General features: G+C 52.7%; 1 protein-coding gene across 1 annotated transcript in view; it reads right to left on the bottom strand.

Moving 5' to 3' along the window:
- Positions 1-212: 212 nt before the first annotated feature.
- LOC119097417 (metabotropic glutamate receptor) overlaps positions 213-12810 on the bottom strand; it is a 194481-nt gene continuing 181883 nt past the window's right edge. The window contains exon 16 of the mRNA XM_037220459.1: positions 213-706. Coding sequence (XP_037076354.1) covers positions 552-706 — 155 coding nt within the window. The 3' untranslated portion in view covers positions 213-551. The remainder of the gene's footprint in view (positions 707-12810) is intronic.

The raw sequence follows: 12810 nt of genomic DNA, 5'->3' as shown, positions 1-12810 counted from the left end.
CTTAGATAAGCAGATGGCAATCGACGATGAAATAATTGATCACAAATATGTGTAGCATCAAGTTACACTTAATAACAACAAATGGGCTTGATGAATCCATAAAATAAAAGACATGCATCCCGCCACATTGGTTCGATTTATCGTATATCGTAAAGTCAGAAGGCGTAAACACCGCAATTTCATATGAAGACATGGCGTATGTGCTCGTAACATATTCGAAACTTTCTTTTTGCGACTCTCAACCCTCAACGCTACAAACCGTACAAATTCCGACGATCCCTTCAATAATCGGTCCGCCCAGCAATCTACAATGCATCCATGCATTCGATGCGGTAGGTCAGTCTACACAAAACGTTACAACTCTACACACCGGAGCTCCATTGAACTGTCTACACACCGGAGCTCCACCGAACTGTCTCGTCACAGAGCTCATGGGACGCTCTCGCTCTTGACTTTCTCACCGACACGCAACACGTGGCACGCGAATATCAGGCTGACTAAGCACGGTTGCCGCGTCATCGGCACTGGAGGAAGGTGAGCGTGCAGGGCCACTATAGCTGCACGTCGGGTACGTTTTGTAGCGGTCCGTTCGCCATTGGCTTGTACTGAATCTGGTGGCGCAGATTGGCACGAGGGGAGCCAGTGTGGCCGTTGTTCCTCGCAGAACAGATGGGACAGACGCGCAGTTTATCCAGCTCTATGTCTGCTGCAACAAAGAACGCACCGGATCAGTGACAGACGGCAAACACGCAGAGTGTGTCTGTCGCAACGTATCCTGGAAAAGAATGCGTCAGATCAGTGAGTAGTGGGAAAGGCGCGCAGTTTGCCCAGCTCAGTTCTTGAAGCAGAAGACGGATCCGATCGGCGACTGGCTGGAAAACGAGGACTTTTATGCGCTGTTTCCGACACAACACATTTCGCCTTTGCCCGCCAGCAAATGGTGGCATATGGCGTTACGCAACATACTCGAGTGCAGCCGACGAAATCCGTGTCACATCCAGCGCAGCGGTTCAAGCTGTTTTCAAAGCGAGAACAAATGTCGCTGGATCAGAACACAATCGGACGTCGGCGTCACTGCCGTCCAAACACAGTGTTGCCCCAACGAACGGAAAACAAGTTGAGCATTTTCCACGGCAGGCGTATAATGACGTCACCAGACACCGTTGGCTCACTCAGGATCATTCTGCAGCGAGACCGCAGACCGTTTCGGCCGCGAGGCCATTGCGCACACGAGTTATGCTTAGCAAGGGCCTGGATCCCAGCGCCGCTCGAGCGATCGGCGTTCTTGCGGACTAATTTAGAGAAAATAACGTCATCTGGATGGCCATGTAAAGCATGTGACGGGTCAATGATTTCATCTCATAATATAATCCCAGTTAACACTCATCTTTATTCAGGGACGGGTGCTAGATTTCCTTATGGGGAACGGGCAGGCTTCACTTTGTCCAATTGAGTGTTGTAAAGTACCCTCAGTTGAATTTTGCTCAAACGCAAATTGTGTAAAAAAAATATATGATTACAGTCACGGTCAGCCATAGTTACGACCCCTCACATGCAGCCACTACATGGAATAGTTTCTGCCAATAGTGCTGCGATTTGAAATGAGTAAGCTGTTAGATTTAATGAGATGCAGTAAAAGTGTTCATGGAAGGGGCGTAGTTTCATAACCATGCATTAGAGGGTTAAACAAGACAAAATGTGATGTTAAACCTTAACAAGAAAAAGGACAAGACCTACCCCCAAACATAACCAAGTTTCTCTCTTGGTCCCAAAGTTATGGGCTTCAGGCCCCCCCCCCCCCCCCCCACCCTCCCTCACCAACTGAATACGAAACTACACCCCTGATCCAAGTGTTATGATCGGTTGATTTAGTATTATGACCGCCTATAAATAATCATAAGAATAGAAGATTTGCTGCTTTGCATCCATGTGGAGGAACTGACTTGCATCCATGTGGAACGCAGCAAGGCGAGTGATTTATGACGTAAAAAGGCCGGTAACATCCCGCAACCAAATTTGGGTCCGTAGGGCCCACGAAGACCTTTTCTGGCTTGATGGTTTTTTGCGCTTTAAATAGTCAGATAACATGATATCAAAGTAATATCTTCATTTCACACTTATTCGCCTTAAAGGGTGTCTATCCCTGTAAGCGATGATCAGTTCCCCAACCTACAGTGTGTTTCGTTTTAAATGTCGAGTTCATAAAAGCTACTCTATATCTAGAAAGCATTTATTAGGAAGTGTATATGTTATGGTTTTTATTTTGTCATAACCTATTTATTACACGTTACCATTTGTTGCACGTGTTTATTATCTTATTGCATACACAGGTTTTTATACTTGAACAATCTTGATTTGTATTGCCCGTGTGCATCTGCCTAGGAGTGCACCTCTATGACGACACCCTGAACACAAACGCACTACTCCAAATTCCGGAATGACCCACACTTGCTTCCGTCTTGCAGCTGATATGCTCAGCCGCTGAACGCCGGAAGATGGCCTGCGTCTCTAGTTCAAGACCATACTGAGTGTGCGAAAGATACCAACCTAAATGCTCACTTATTTTCAACGATGCTGGCCGGATAGCGCGTGCTTGGTCTGTCTTTCCCACCCTCACTCGCCCCTTAAAAATTGACCTTTCAAGTCAAACACTGCATAGTATTCATGACATTGACGTCCCCATGACAAGAACCATGGCGGTGATGCCCCGCGTGCGCCATGACGCCGGCGGCGTCACGCCGCCCCGGGAGCCATTTGCCGCGACTGCCGCCGCGCCACTGCGATCCATAACTTGAAACCTGACTCGGCCGGTAGCCGGCGGGCACTTTCCCAATGAATCCCAGTCCCGGGGGCTCGCAAATCCGGCTGCCACGCCACGTTAGATCGGCTCGGTGACCGATGCGGGCCGGACCGGAACAGACGCCGGCCGCCGCGCGGCCGCGGGCTGACGGCACCGGGAACTGCTCAGCGCGGCTCACAGAAAGGGGTGCCTGCGGTCGCGGCTCGATAAAACACCACCGTATCGCCGCAGTGTGCCGACCTCAACGACTGTCGCCAGCGACCCAGCTACCATCGGAGAGGACGCCCAACATGCCGGGAGCGCCGTTGTTGCCGGCGGCCATGCTTCCCGGACTGATGGACCCTAGTTTCACAAGACGGATCGATTCGACTCCCCTCGGGTATTTCCTATTGCATCGTGGTCTGGGAGGCTCTCAATGGCGAATGCAGGTATCGCAAAATAGAGTAGAGGACGAAGGATACTATTGGCGGTGTAACGCTGTGCTCGATATCGAATGCTTTATCGGCCCGTTTGCAAGATGCTACACTCGCGACGGAATTAAAATAGCCCGCCTCGTTCAGGTGAAACAAATAAGTTAGACTGAACCCAGCTATGGCCCTCCCGAACGCGTCAGTCTTCCTTCTTCAGTGCATATAAAACGGCTAGTTCAGACCACAAAGTTCTCTCTCCCTCTTGTCCGCCAAAGTCGGTTCCATGAATTCCTAATTCTCGGGGACAGGGGCAGATGTTCACTCTCACAGTATATTTCAAGCTAATTCATCGCGTGAAAAGGAGGATAAATCATAACTCAGCGTAACTTTCGAAGGTGTGATAACCATGTCAGCCACCATCGGATGGTACTGTTTGACACTGGCTGGCAGTAACTGGCAACCAACAGTAGATGGCAGAGGCTGGCAACCTCCAGTGAACCCTTGGTATGCCAGGGGTCAAAGAGCGCCGTCGCTCCTGAGGCTGAGCACAAGTGACTGTCACTAGTGGGAGCGCGAGAACTGTAACGAGAGTCGACAGCTGTCTCCTCAACATGTAACGAAATGATAAACCGAGCAGCCCGCTGGATTTTGGAATATGTGATCCTGTTGTTCGTGTTTCTGCTTGGTGACACCCCGAGAGCCCCTCGGGCGGGCGTTTTTACACATCCTTACGAGTGTACCCCACACCTTAGCGAGGTGCCGCTACGCTCATTCCGTCGTGTGGTAAAAACCGTGGACGCCTTCCACTACGACAAGGGGCGCCCCCGCCAGCAATCAGGGACGTCTGCCACCGCGATCAGGGACGTCTACCACCGCGATCAGGGACGCCTGACGACAGCTCCGCTGCCAGCGATCGCAGCTCGGCTGGGACCAGGACAGCTACGTCGCCCCCCGCCCCCCCCCCCCCCCATGAAGTCTCGGCTGGACGTCTGAGTTACGATCCAACGCGGGCCGGCGGCGCTCAGAGCAGTACCGCCCCGCGGTCCCATCCGATCCGCTCAGCACCCTCGCGAGGCCGGTCCTGAGCGGGCCACACAGGCGCGCCCAGCGCATCGCCGACGGACGCACTGGCTGTCGCCTGGCGCGAGGCGGCCGGCGCGACTCTTCGGGCCGCGCTACCGGTCACAGGCGAGCCGTCCGCCCCTCTCGCTGTGGCGTCGGAAGGGCGGGAGAGCGGGGGGGGGGGGGGGGGGGGAGAGCCGCCGTCGCCGGCCGGGCCGCTGGCGACGCGCCTATCTCACGGCCGCGCGGACGACGGGCCTATCTCACGGCCGCGCGGACGACGGGCCTCCATCCGGGTGGGGGGGGGGGGGGGGCGGCTAATTAACGGACGAGCACTGCGACCATTGACGAGCGGGCCCACTGGCGCATCCGCTATCTCGTGTCGGGGTGTGGCACGCTCTTGGCGGCCTCAACTCCGATGGCTCCTGGCGGCCCTGGCTCGGATGGCGCCGTCGCGCCGACGAATTCAATGACCCGCTCATGGCGCAGAGCACACCCGCGGCAGAAATTCAGCAGTCGAAGTCAAACTGAGCTCGCCAGGTCCATCTTTTATGATCGCGTTGTAGGTGTGCATGGCACGGAGAGGATGCGGTTGGAGTGCTGCAGAATTTAAGTCATCAGTGCCGGTTGTGGTGTGAGGCAGTCAACGCCGCGCTGTACGCTGGGTGGTGTGAGAAGTGCTATATGAGCCGCCCATATGAGTTGTCATCCGGTGGCATGAGGAAAGCCTGCTAGTGAGTGAGCACAACGATTTTACTTCTCCTGGTGTTCTCAAAGTGGATGTTCTACCGTTGAATATACTGAAGCAATCGTCAGGTATGAGGTAAAGCTGTCATTACTATTTGTTTACATTGGGAAAGAGTGCTCTAGGCAACATATTTTCCCTATGTAATCAATGTGCTCCTTAATACGCAATTGGTTGATTGCGTCAAGGAATGTTGGTATGACGTTTAAGTGCTGCCAAAATAGCCGTGCAAAATTGTCACCCTAGCACTCACTTGTAGTACTTCAATCTCCCGAGGGTTGGCCGTGATGGTGCTCAAAGCGTTTGCGAAACCAAATATCGTTATGTACTCGTGCTTTCGGCCTTTCTCGGGGTGTTCTTGTATATTCATCAGTGGGTTTGAGATGTTAAATGAAAATCACATACTCAGTTACGGGACCTTTCTTAAGCTATTTAATTACAGGTCTTATTTACATCATAACTAGCAATATTGACTGACTTCTTGTTGTATGAAGCACAAACCGTGATTCGCGCACGCGCATTCGGCCCTTTTATCCTCTATCTTGTTTCATTCTGCATCCCCATAACACCCCTCTTGTTCGGGACAGGCTGCATGCATCAGGCACGAATGGGGTGAGAACCCCTGGGAAGAGGGACCCAGACCGGGTACTCACATGCGTGGGTTAAAGTTCGGCGGTTGGTCCCCCCCCCCCCCCCCGGCGCATGCAAGCCTCGACCTCGCAGTTCCGTCACCTTGGGGTTCCCGTGCAGACCAGCCCCGATCTCACGGCTCCCCGTGCAGACCATTCCCGATCTCACGACTCCCCGTGCAGACCAGCCCCGACCTCACGGCTCCAAGTGCAGACCGACCCCGATCTCACGGCTCCAAGTGCAGACCATTCCCGATCTCACGGCTCCCTGTGCAGACCAGTCCCGATCTCACGGCCCCCCGTGCAGACCAACCCCGATCTCACGGCTCCAAGTGCATATCAGCCCCGATCTCACGGCTCCAAGTGCAGACCATTCCCGATCTCACGGCTCCCCGTGCAGACCATTCCCGATCTTGCGGCTCTCCGTGCAGACCAGCCCCGATCTCACGGCTCCCCGTGCAGACCAGTCCCGATCTCACGGCTCCCCGTGCAGACCAACCCCGATCTCACGGCTCCAAGTGCAGATCAGCCCCGATCTCACGGCTCCTCGAGCAGACCATTCCCGATCTCACGGCTCCCCGTGCAGACCATTCCCGATCTTACGGCTCCCCGTGCAGACCAGCCCCGATCTCACGGCTCCCCGTGCAGACCAGTCCCGATCTCACGGCTCCAAGTGCAGACCGACCCCGATCTCACGGCTCCAAGTGCAGACCATTCCCGATCTTACGGCTCCCCGTGCAGACCGACCCCGATCTCACGGCTCCAAGTGCAGACCATTCTCGATCTCACGGCTCCCCGTGCAGACCAGTCCTGATCTCACGGCTCCCCGTGCAGACAAGCCCGATCCCACGACTGCCAAACCATGGAGCGCGTCGCACTGACGCTGCAGCCGGCGAGCTACAGCGAACTATTTGACAGTGATCGCCTCCAGAAATGCGGAAAGAAGACGCGATGGCGCCAAGCAGCACCGCACTGTGAGCAACCGTACGCCGCCATAACTAGACGCGGTTTCACATTTACTAGCCCACTGATCTTCATCTGCCATCCCATGCATCACACCCGAACATCTTGGCGCCAGCCTGACCTGCCTCAGCTCCAGTGTTACCACCGCCGACTCCTCTCTCGACCACCGGCGGCACGGTTTCTCTTGCCGGTTGGTTCACACTCTTTGCATAGAAATGGCTACTTCTTCATGTTATAGCCGACGCCTCAGAAATCCAGCCCCGTCCATCTCCAAGACCAGGTCTATGGTAGTGAGAAAAGCACGGCTCATCGTCTTTACCTTTTCATATGAATAATCATATTTAGTACGAATATTTTTATCATTTTAACAGATACTTTGCTATTTTGAAAACTTTGCTTGAATCATGCATCCAGCCGCTTTCTTAAGATGTTCTGCTGAGGCAGCTCACGCCATGCTGAGATCGTTAAAATCACCCAAACGAAAATGTAATAAGCGTACTCTGGAAGATGTTACCAGAACCAAATCTGCTATACTTTGTACAGCATGGGCAACAAGCGTTCATTGAATATGACAGAAAGTACGGGCTCCACGGGAGAGAACGGATATGGTTACCTCTGCTATGCACGATTGAACGATACGGCGATGGATGTCTATGGATTGAAACGGCTTAAAACCCTAATACATCTTTTCACGTCATTATTGACAAATTGTAACACGTGCCGGTGGCCCTGGCTCCTCGAACACAATCTAAGCCAGACCCACTAGAAATAATCAGGCATGGCTTCTCAATCTCAGTCATTCAGACGAGGGTTGGGGGCAGTGTAACCACCGCTGGAGCGCACAGGCCACCCCACCAGAGGACTGTGCGCGCAGCCTCACAGTAACCTCTGGGCGCCCGGGAGGGCTGTCAGACTGGCCAGCCGAAGTGTGGAGATCCTTTCCGACAAACAAGGACTTTTCAAGGTGAGGGACCTGTATCAAGTGATAGTTAGCTATGGTACACATTCGTTGTCTCACACCAAGCAGGAACCAAGGGACGGCTTTACATGGAAACCAAAAAAAGCAATCATGCAGCCCACCAACAACAAGAAGGGAAATAACAGCATGCGAATACCAGACAAAGCCTGTGTCACATACTTCATCTCATTTGTTCTCTGGTCGCTCGCGACTTCACCAGACGAAGAACGGTGCAGCAAACACTCTTCCAACAACCTCGGCCTCGGCGATGCCTTCTAAAACAATCCCTCCAGATCACATGGGAGCGGGACGACACCGCCCAAAGTAATCAACGGACGCGGGGAGAACAAGGCCAGCGTTGCAAGACTGGAAGACCTGGGGCCCTGCCGCCGGTACAATCAGCCTGCACGTGCGCCGACACGTCGCGGCAGCAGAGCGGCGTCGCTGGGGGCACCCTGTACCTGACAGGGCACCCCAGCGGCAACAATGTCCGTAACCGGGCGCCCAGGCGGCAGTGTCGCCCGTAACCAGGTGCTCCGGCGGCAGTGCCGTTCGTGACCGGGTGCTCTGGCAGCAGTGCCGTCCGTAACCAGGTGCTCCGGCGACAGTGTCGTCCGTGCCCAGGTGCACCGGCGGCAGTGCCGTTCGTGACCGGGTGCTCTGGCAGCAGTGCCGTCCGTGACCGGGTGCTCTGGCGGCAGTGCCGTCCGTGACCGGGTGCTCTGGCAGCAGTGCCGTCCGCGACCGGGTGCTCTGGCGGCAGTGCCGTCCGTGACCGGGTGCTCTGGCGGCAGTGCCGTCCGTGACCGGGTGCTCTGGCAGCAGTGCCGTCCGTGACCGGGTGCTCTGGCAGCAGTGCCGTCCGTGACCGGGTGCTCTGGCAGCAGTGCCGTCCGTGACCGGGTGCTCTGGCGGCAGTGCCGTCCGTGACCGGGTGCTCCGGCGGCAGTGCCGTCCGTGACCGGGTGCTCTGGCGGCAGTGCCTTCCGTGACCGGGTGCTCTGGTGGCAATGCCGTCCGTGACCGGGTGCTCTGGTGGCAGTGTCGTCCGTGACCGGGTGCTCTGGCAGCAGTGCCGTCCGTGACCGGGTGCTCTGGCGGCAGTGCCGTCCGTGACCGGGCGCCGTAATCGGCGCCGGGTGCGCTCCGCGCTGCGATTTCAGTCGCTGGTCGCTCGTGCCATCCTAATGGAGGCCGTTACTCGGGCCGCTATCGCTGGCGACGAGCGCCGCGACCGTCTGACCATGGAGCCCGTGCCCGCCGGGCGTGCACCACCGACTCTGGCAACACCGCAGACTCCGAAGACGGCACCATACCGCGCCCCCGCCAGACAGGCTTCACCGACTCAGGCAACAACCATCTGGGATGAAAACACACAAAATGCGTGCCTAAAGGTGGGGGCTCCCCTCAGCTGCGTCCCTCTTTTTCTCATAGAGTTAATTGAAGCAAAGGTGCAATGGACCACTGCTCCGCCCCATTTACTGATAAATTCACCCGAAAAAGTGCCCACCTTGTTTGCCGGACTCGAAAGTGGTTTCTAGTCAATATGGTCCTAGTCGAATGCATGAAAGGAAAAAGAGGAGATGCGGTGATTTGTTCACAGTGAACGGCAAGATGGTGCGCATAACGTGGCAGGCAACTACGTCGCACACAAACGCAAGCCTAGAAACCACAAAAACTGTTGTGAAGATCACCGCTGGCGTCACAGGTACGTCCACTTGGTGATGTCGCGGCCACGTGACCCATTTGTGACGCCCGCAAGATGAGGCCGTTCATGGCCGGGTTTTGTGTGTGGCGGCGCAGCCTAACCATCCAGACACATGGAGCGATGCATGGCTCAAAACCGAAAGGAAGAGCCGTATTATTCACCAAAATCGGCGCGAGGTGACACCATTGCGTCTTAGCATTCACTCCGTTTTGTTGTAGAGCCCTCCTATGCAACCGTGAGTCAGAACGTTTCTGCATTTACGCGTGCCGTGTGGGTGGTTAAACGGAATGTTCCACATTTGAAGATGTTGAAGCAAGCGTTAGGTATGACGAAATAAGCTCCCTTCCAAAAAAATAGCGTGTCATGTGAAATATCATAAAATCATGGTGCACAAATCTAAATGCGGTGATAGTAATGACACAACTGATGTTTGCCTGTCTTAAGACTTAGTTGTAGCTGGTTTTGGCTGAAACATAGTCACAATGTGTTTAATTCTTTTGCAAATGTGGCATAAATTTTACCTAATTTTATTAGATCAGGTTACATATTTAGTTCTTCATCTGCAGGGAGAAACAAAAATGGGCAAGACATGCTTTATTAGCATAATTGCGTCAAAACATCAGGCAAAACGTCGTAACCATTAGCTATTTTCATGTCATCAGCCTTTCACTGATTCATATCCAGCCATCACAAGAGCGCATCTTCCAATGGTCCAATCGCGGGTGCAGTTGAAGCCACTGACACTATGTAAGGCCTCAAAATTGCTAGATAACCATACAAATCAGAAACAGATGGCAGATGCAGCTAATTTTGCGCTTGGGCAGATGACCGTGATGCATGACCGTGGTCTTTCAATGTTTCTGTGCTGATTGACTTCCAGCGGGCTCAGCCTTGTCTGCTCGCCAACTCAAGGCATTTCTTGTGACATCGAGGACAGATCTTACGGAATAACGTATTTCAGATAATTAGGGGAGCACGCTCCGTAGTACCTTTCTACGACTGTGATGTTATTGGCCGCCAGTGATAGCACAGTTTCATAAGTAATAATATATGCTCAACGGCATACGCAATCAGGATTATATGCGAGTTTTTAGCTTGCCTCCGATGCGCGATTGGTTGCTACCCTCACTGATCGCTTTGTCCCACTGGTTGGTGTCATTCCTGCTGTTCCTAAAACAGCTGTGTTTGCGTACGTGCTGCTCATACAATCATCAATATAGTGGATTTAAACCATTGTATTGAACGAGCAATGCAAAAAAGCATCCAATGCAATCTTCATTAATCTCGATAGTACAAGCCCATCTAGTATTTGTTGCAATGTATTTTAGAGAACTAAAAAACCACACACTCCTCATTTAAAACGACATTCAGTATTTACGAAATAGGAAAGTATATCAGTGAACCGCTTCTGCACGTTAATAGTCTAAAGGAAATGGATCAAATAGCCCATGCTTTAAATCGCTCGTGGGTGCAAACAAATCCGTAAGCTTATGTAAATCATTAAAAGCATTCGTGAACTCAACTGGCAGTTCTGTGCCTCAATGCTACACTTGGGTTTCCTTGGGGCTTGACCTCCGCAGTTGACGACTGATGGTGTCGCCTGCCTCCCAGCCTCGGTCGAACGGCGGGCTCCGCGGGGAGATCCGAAATTTCTTTCTGGTGAGCAATTACCGACACACGCTTCTTAGAAGCTCCGCTTTCATCGATCCTCGCCAGCAACAGACGCTTTGGCGTTTGGCCGGCTTGTCTGGCCTTGCTTGCACTTAAGGTAAGATGGGAAGACTAGGGCCGTGCGATAATTAGGGCACTTAGGCCTTTGTTTCTAAACTGGATTTCATACACTGCAATTGCAGAAACATATCAACTAACGGCGCTTCAGGGTTCTTCAAGCTCTTTCCGCACCTGACCTGGCGGAATGAAATGCTGCACGCTGCGCTACAATTTGGAACAAAACTGCTCGTTGGCATCGTTTTCAAGTGCTGTGACGCGACGCACATTGCAAGCCATTTGTCATGTTTCACTAGTATTGCAAGCCTGTCGTTTCATTATCAGCTTCAAGTTGCAAAACCCTTTCATATGAACATACGCGAAAATGATGCGTCATCATCAGTCCATGCGTGCGCCAGGGGAAGGGCCAGAACAGCTCACTCTACACCGATAGGAAACTTCATGTTTAACTGTAATATGTTAATTCGCTCATAGCCCACTTTTTCCTCACGTTCCATACCCTATGATGACCAACGTCACCCCTGATGCTTAGAGGTGCGGGAGAGGTTTAGAGGTCAGATGTTGCGAAAACTATTGCTTTCGAAGTGGCGAACAAGAAGTCCAATGACCTTTCTATCGTCAGCGTGGCTCCTCAGAATCAATATTCTGAGCCATTCAGAAGGATTTCGCAAGAACTGCTATTACCGACTAGATTGGACGCTTCTAATCTGTAAAAAAACAGAAGCGTGGAAAATTTTAATTTGGCTGCCTTTCCTTGCGAATAAGTCACCTTGTATAACGCCCTTTCCACCTCTCCCAGCGTTTCTGCTACGCTTGGAGCGTTTCCGGGAAGCTCCGCTATGTTAACGAGCCAGGCGACATTTGGGATTCGCGGTTGATCCCCTCCACGGCGTCAAACGTCGACCCTGCAGCTTGGACTTAATCTTGAGGAGAAGAAGAAGTGGAAAGGAGCCAAACACGGCGAGCACAGCGGGTGAAGAGGGACAGTGGTGTTAGTGCGGCCCAGAAACTCGCGTGTTTTTTATTACAGCGGGCTCGCTGTAATGTTTCAGCAACCAGTTGTCATCACGTCACATTTCAGGTCAAAAGCGACGAATGCTCTGACGCAGACGCCCCAGCACGCTACAGCACAACCCGGCACTTACAGTCTGACGCTTAAGGAGGCATTCACAATGCCAACCCCGCGGATCTCGAAAACACGGCAGGATTTCTCTTGGCTGCGTTCCTGACGGGCCTGTCTCAGCCAGAACATTGGGTGCCCGGTGGCTCAAGCTGACAAAGCGCAAACTCAAGGAGCGTTAAAAACGCGCGAGCTTTTGCCATTCCAATGGCTTTGCCGATCTCTACCCATCCTGTGTGCCAAAGTTGGTTGCCCGTCACTTCTTCTCTTCTCCAAGATGCATCTTAAGCCGCAAGGTCATCATTTTGGCAACTGGAGGACATCCAGCGCATATCCTGAATGATGATTATCATGCTTAAATAATAGTCCTTCAGGAGCGTTCAAAGCGCGACAGAACAGGTCAAAGCGCTTCGCATAGTGTCTTCTTCAAAACGGATAACAGCCAAATGCATATCACGCATAATTTTTTTTAGGCACAGTCTCAGAAAGTTTTGATCATTTCTCGTATTGCACCTCAAATACATACATTTCGGTTTCCGAATCGCAGGCAATCAGGCAAACAATTCCACCGTTTTCTTTGGACATATTTACTTTTCATATTCTATACATCGGAAGGAATTGAGAGGAAAGATCCTTGAGAGCTTGGCTGGTTACCAAACCTTGAGAGCATCACCTTGCCTCCTAGCA

This window comes from Pollicipes pollicipes, unplaced genomic scaffold, assembly GCF_011947565.3.
Source record: "Pollicipes pollicipes isolate AB1234 unplaced genomic scaffold, Ppol_2.1 Scaffold_4295;HRSCAF=5057_pilon_pilon_pilon, whole genome shotgun sequence".
NCBI classification, from domain to species: domain Eukaryota; kingdom Metazoa; phylum Arthropoda; class Thecostraca; order Pollicipedomorpha; family Pollicipedidae; genus Pollicipes; species Pollicipes pollicipes.
Note: the sequence above shows the minus strand (reverse complement) of the source record. Positions and strands in the feature narration are given on the sequence as shown.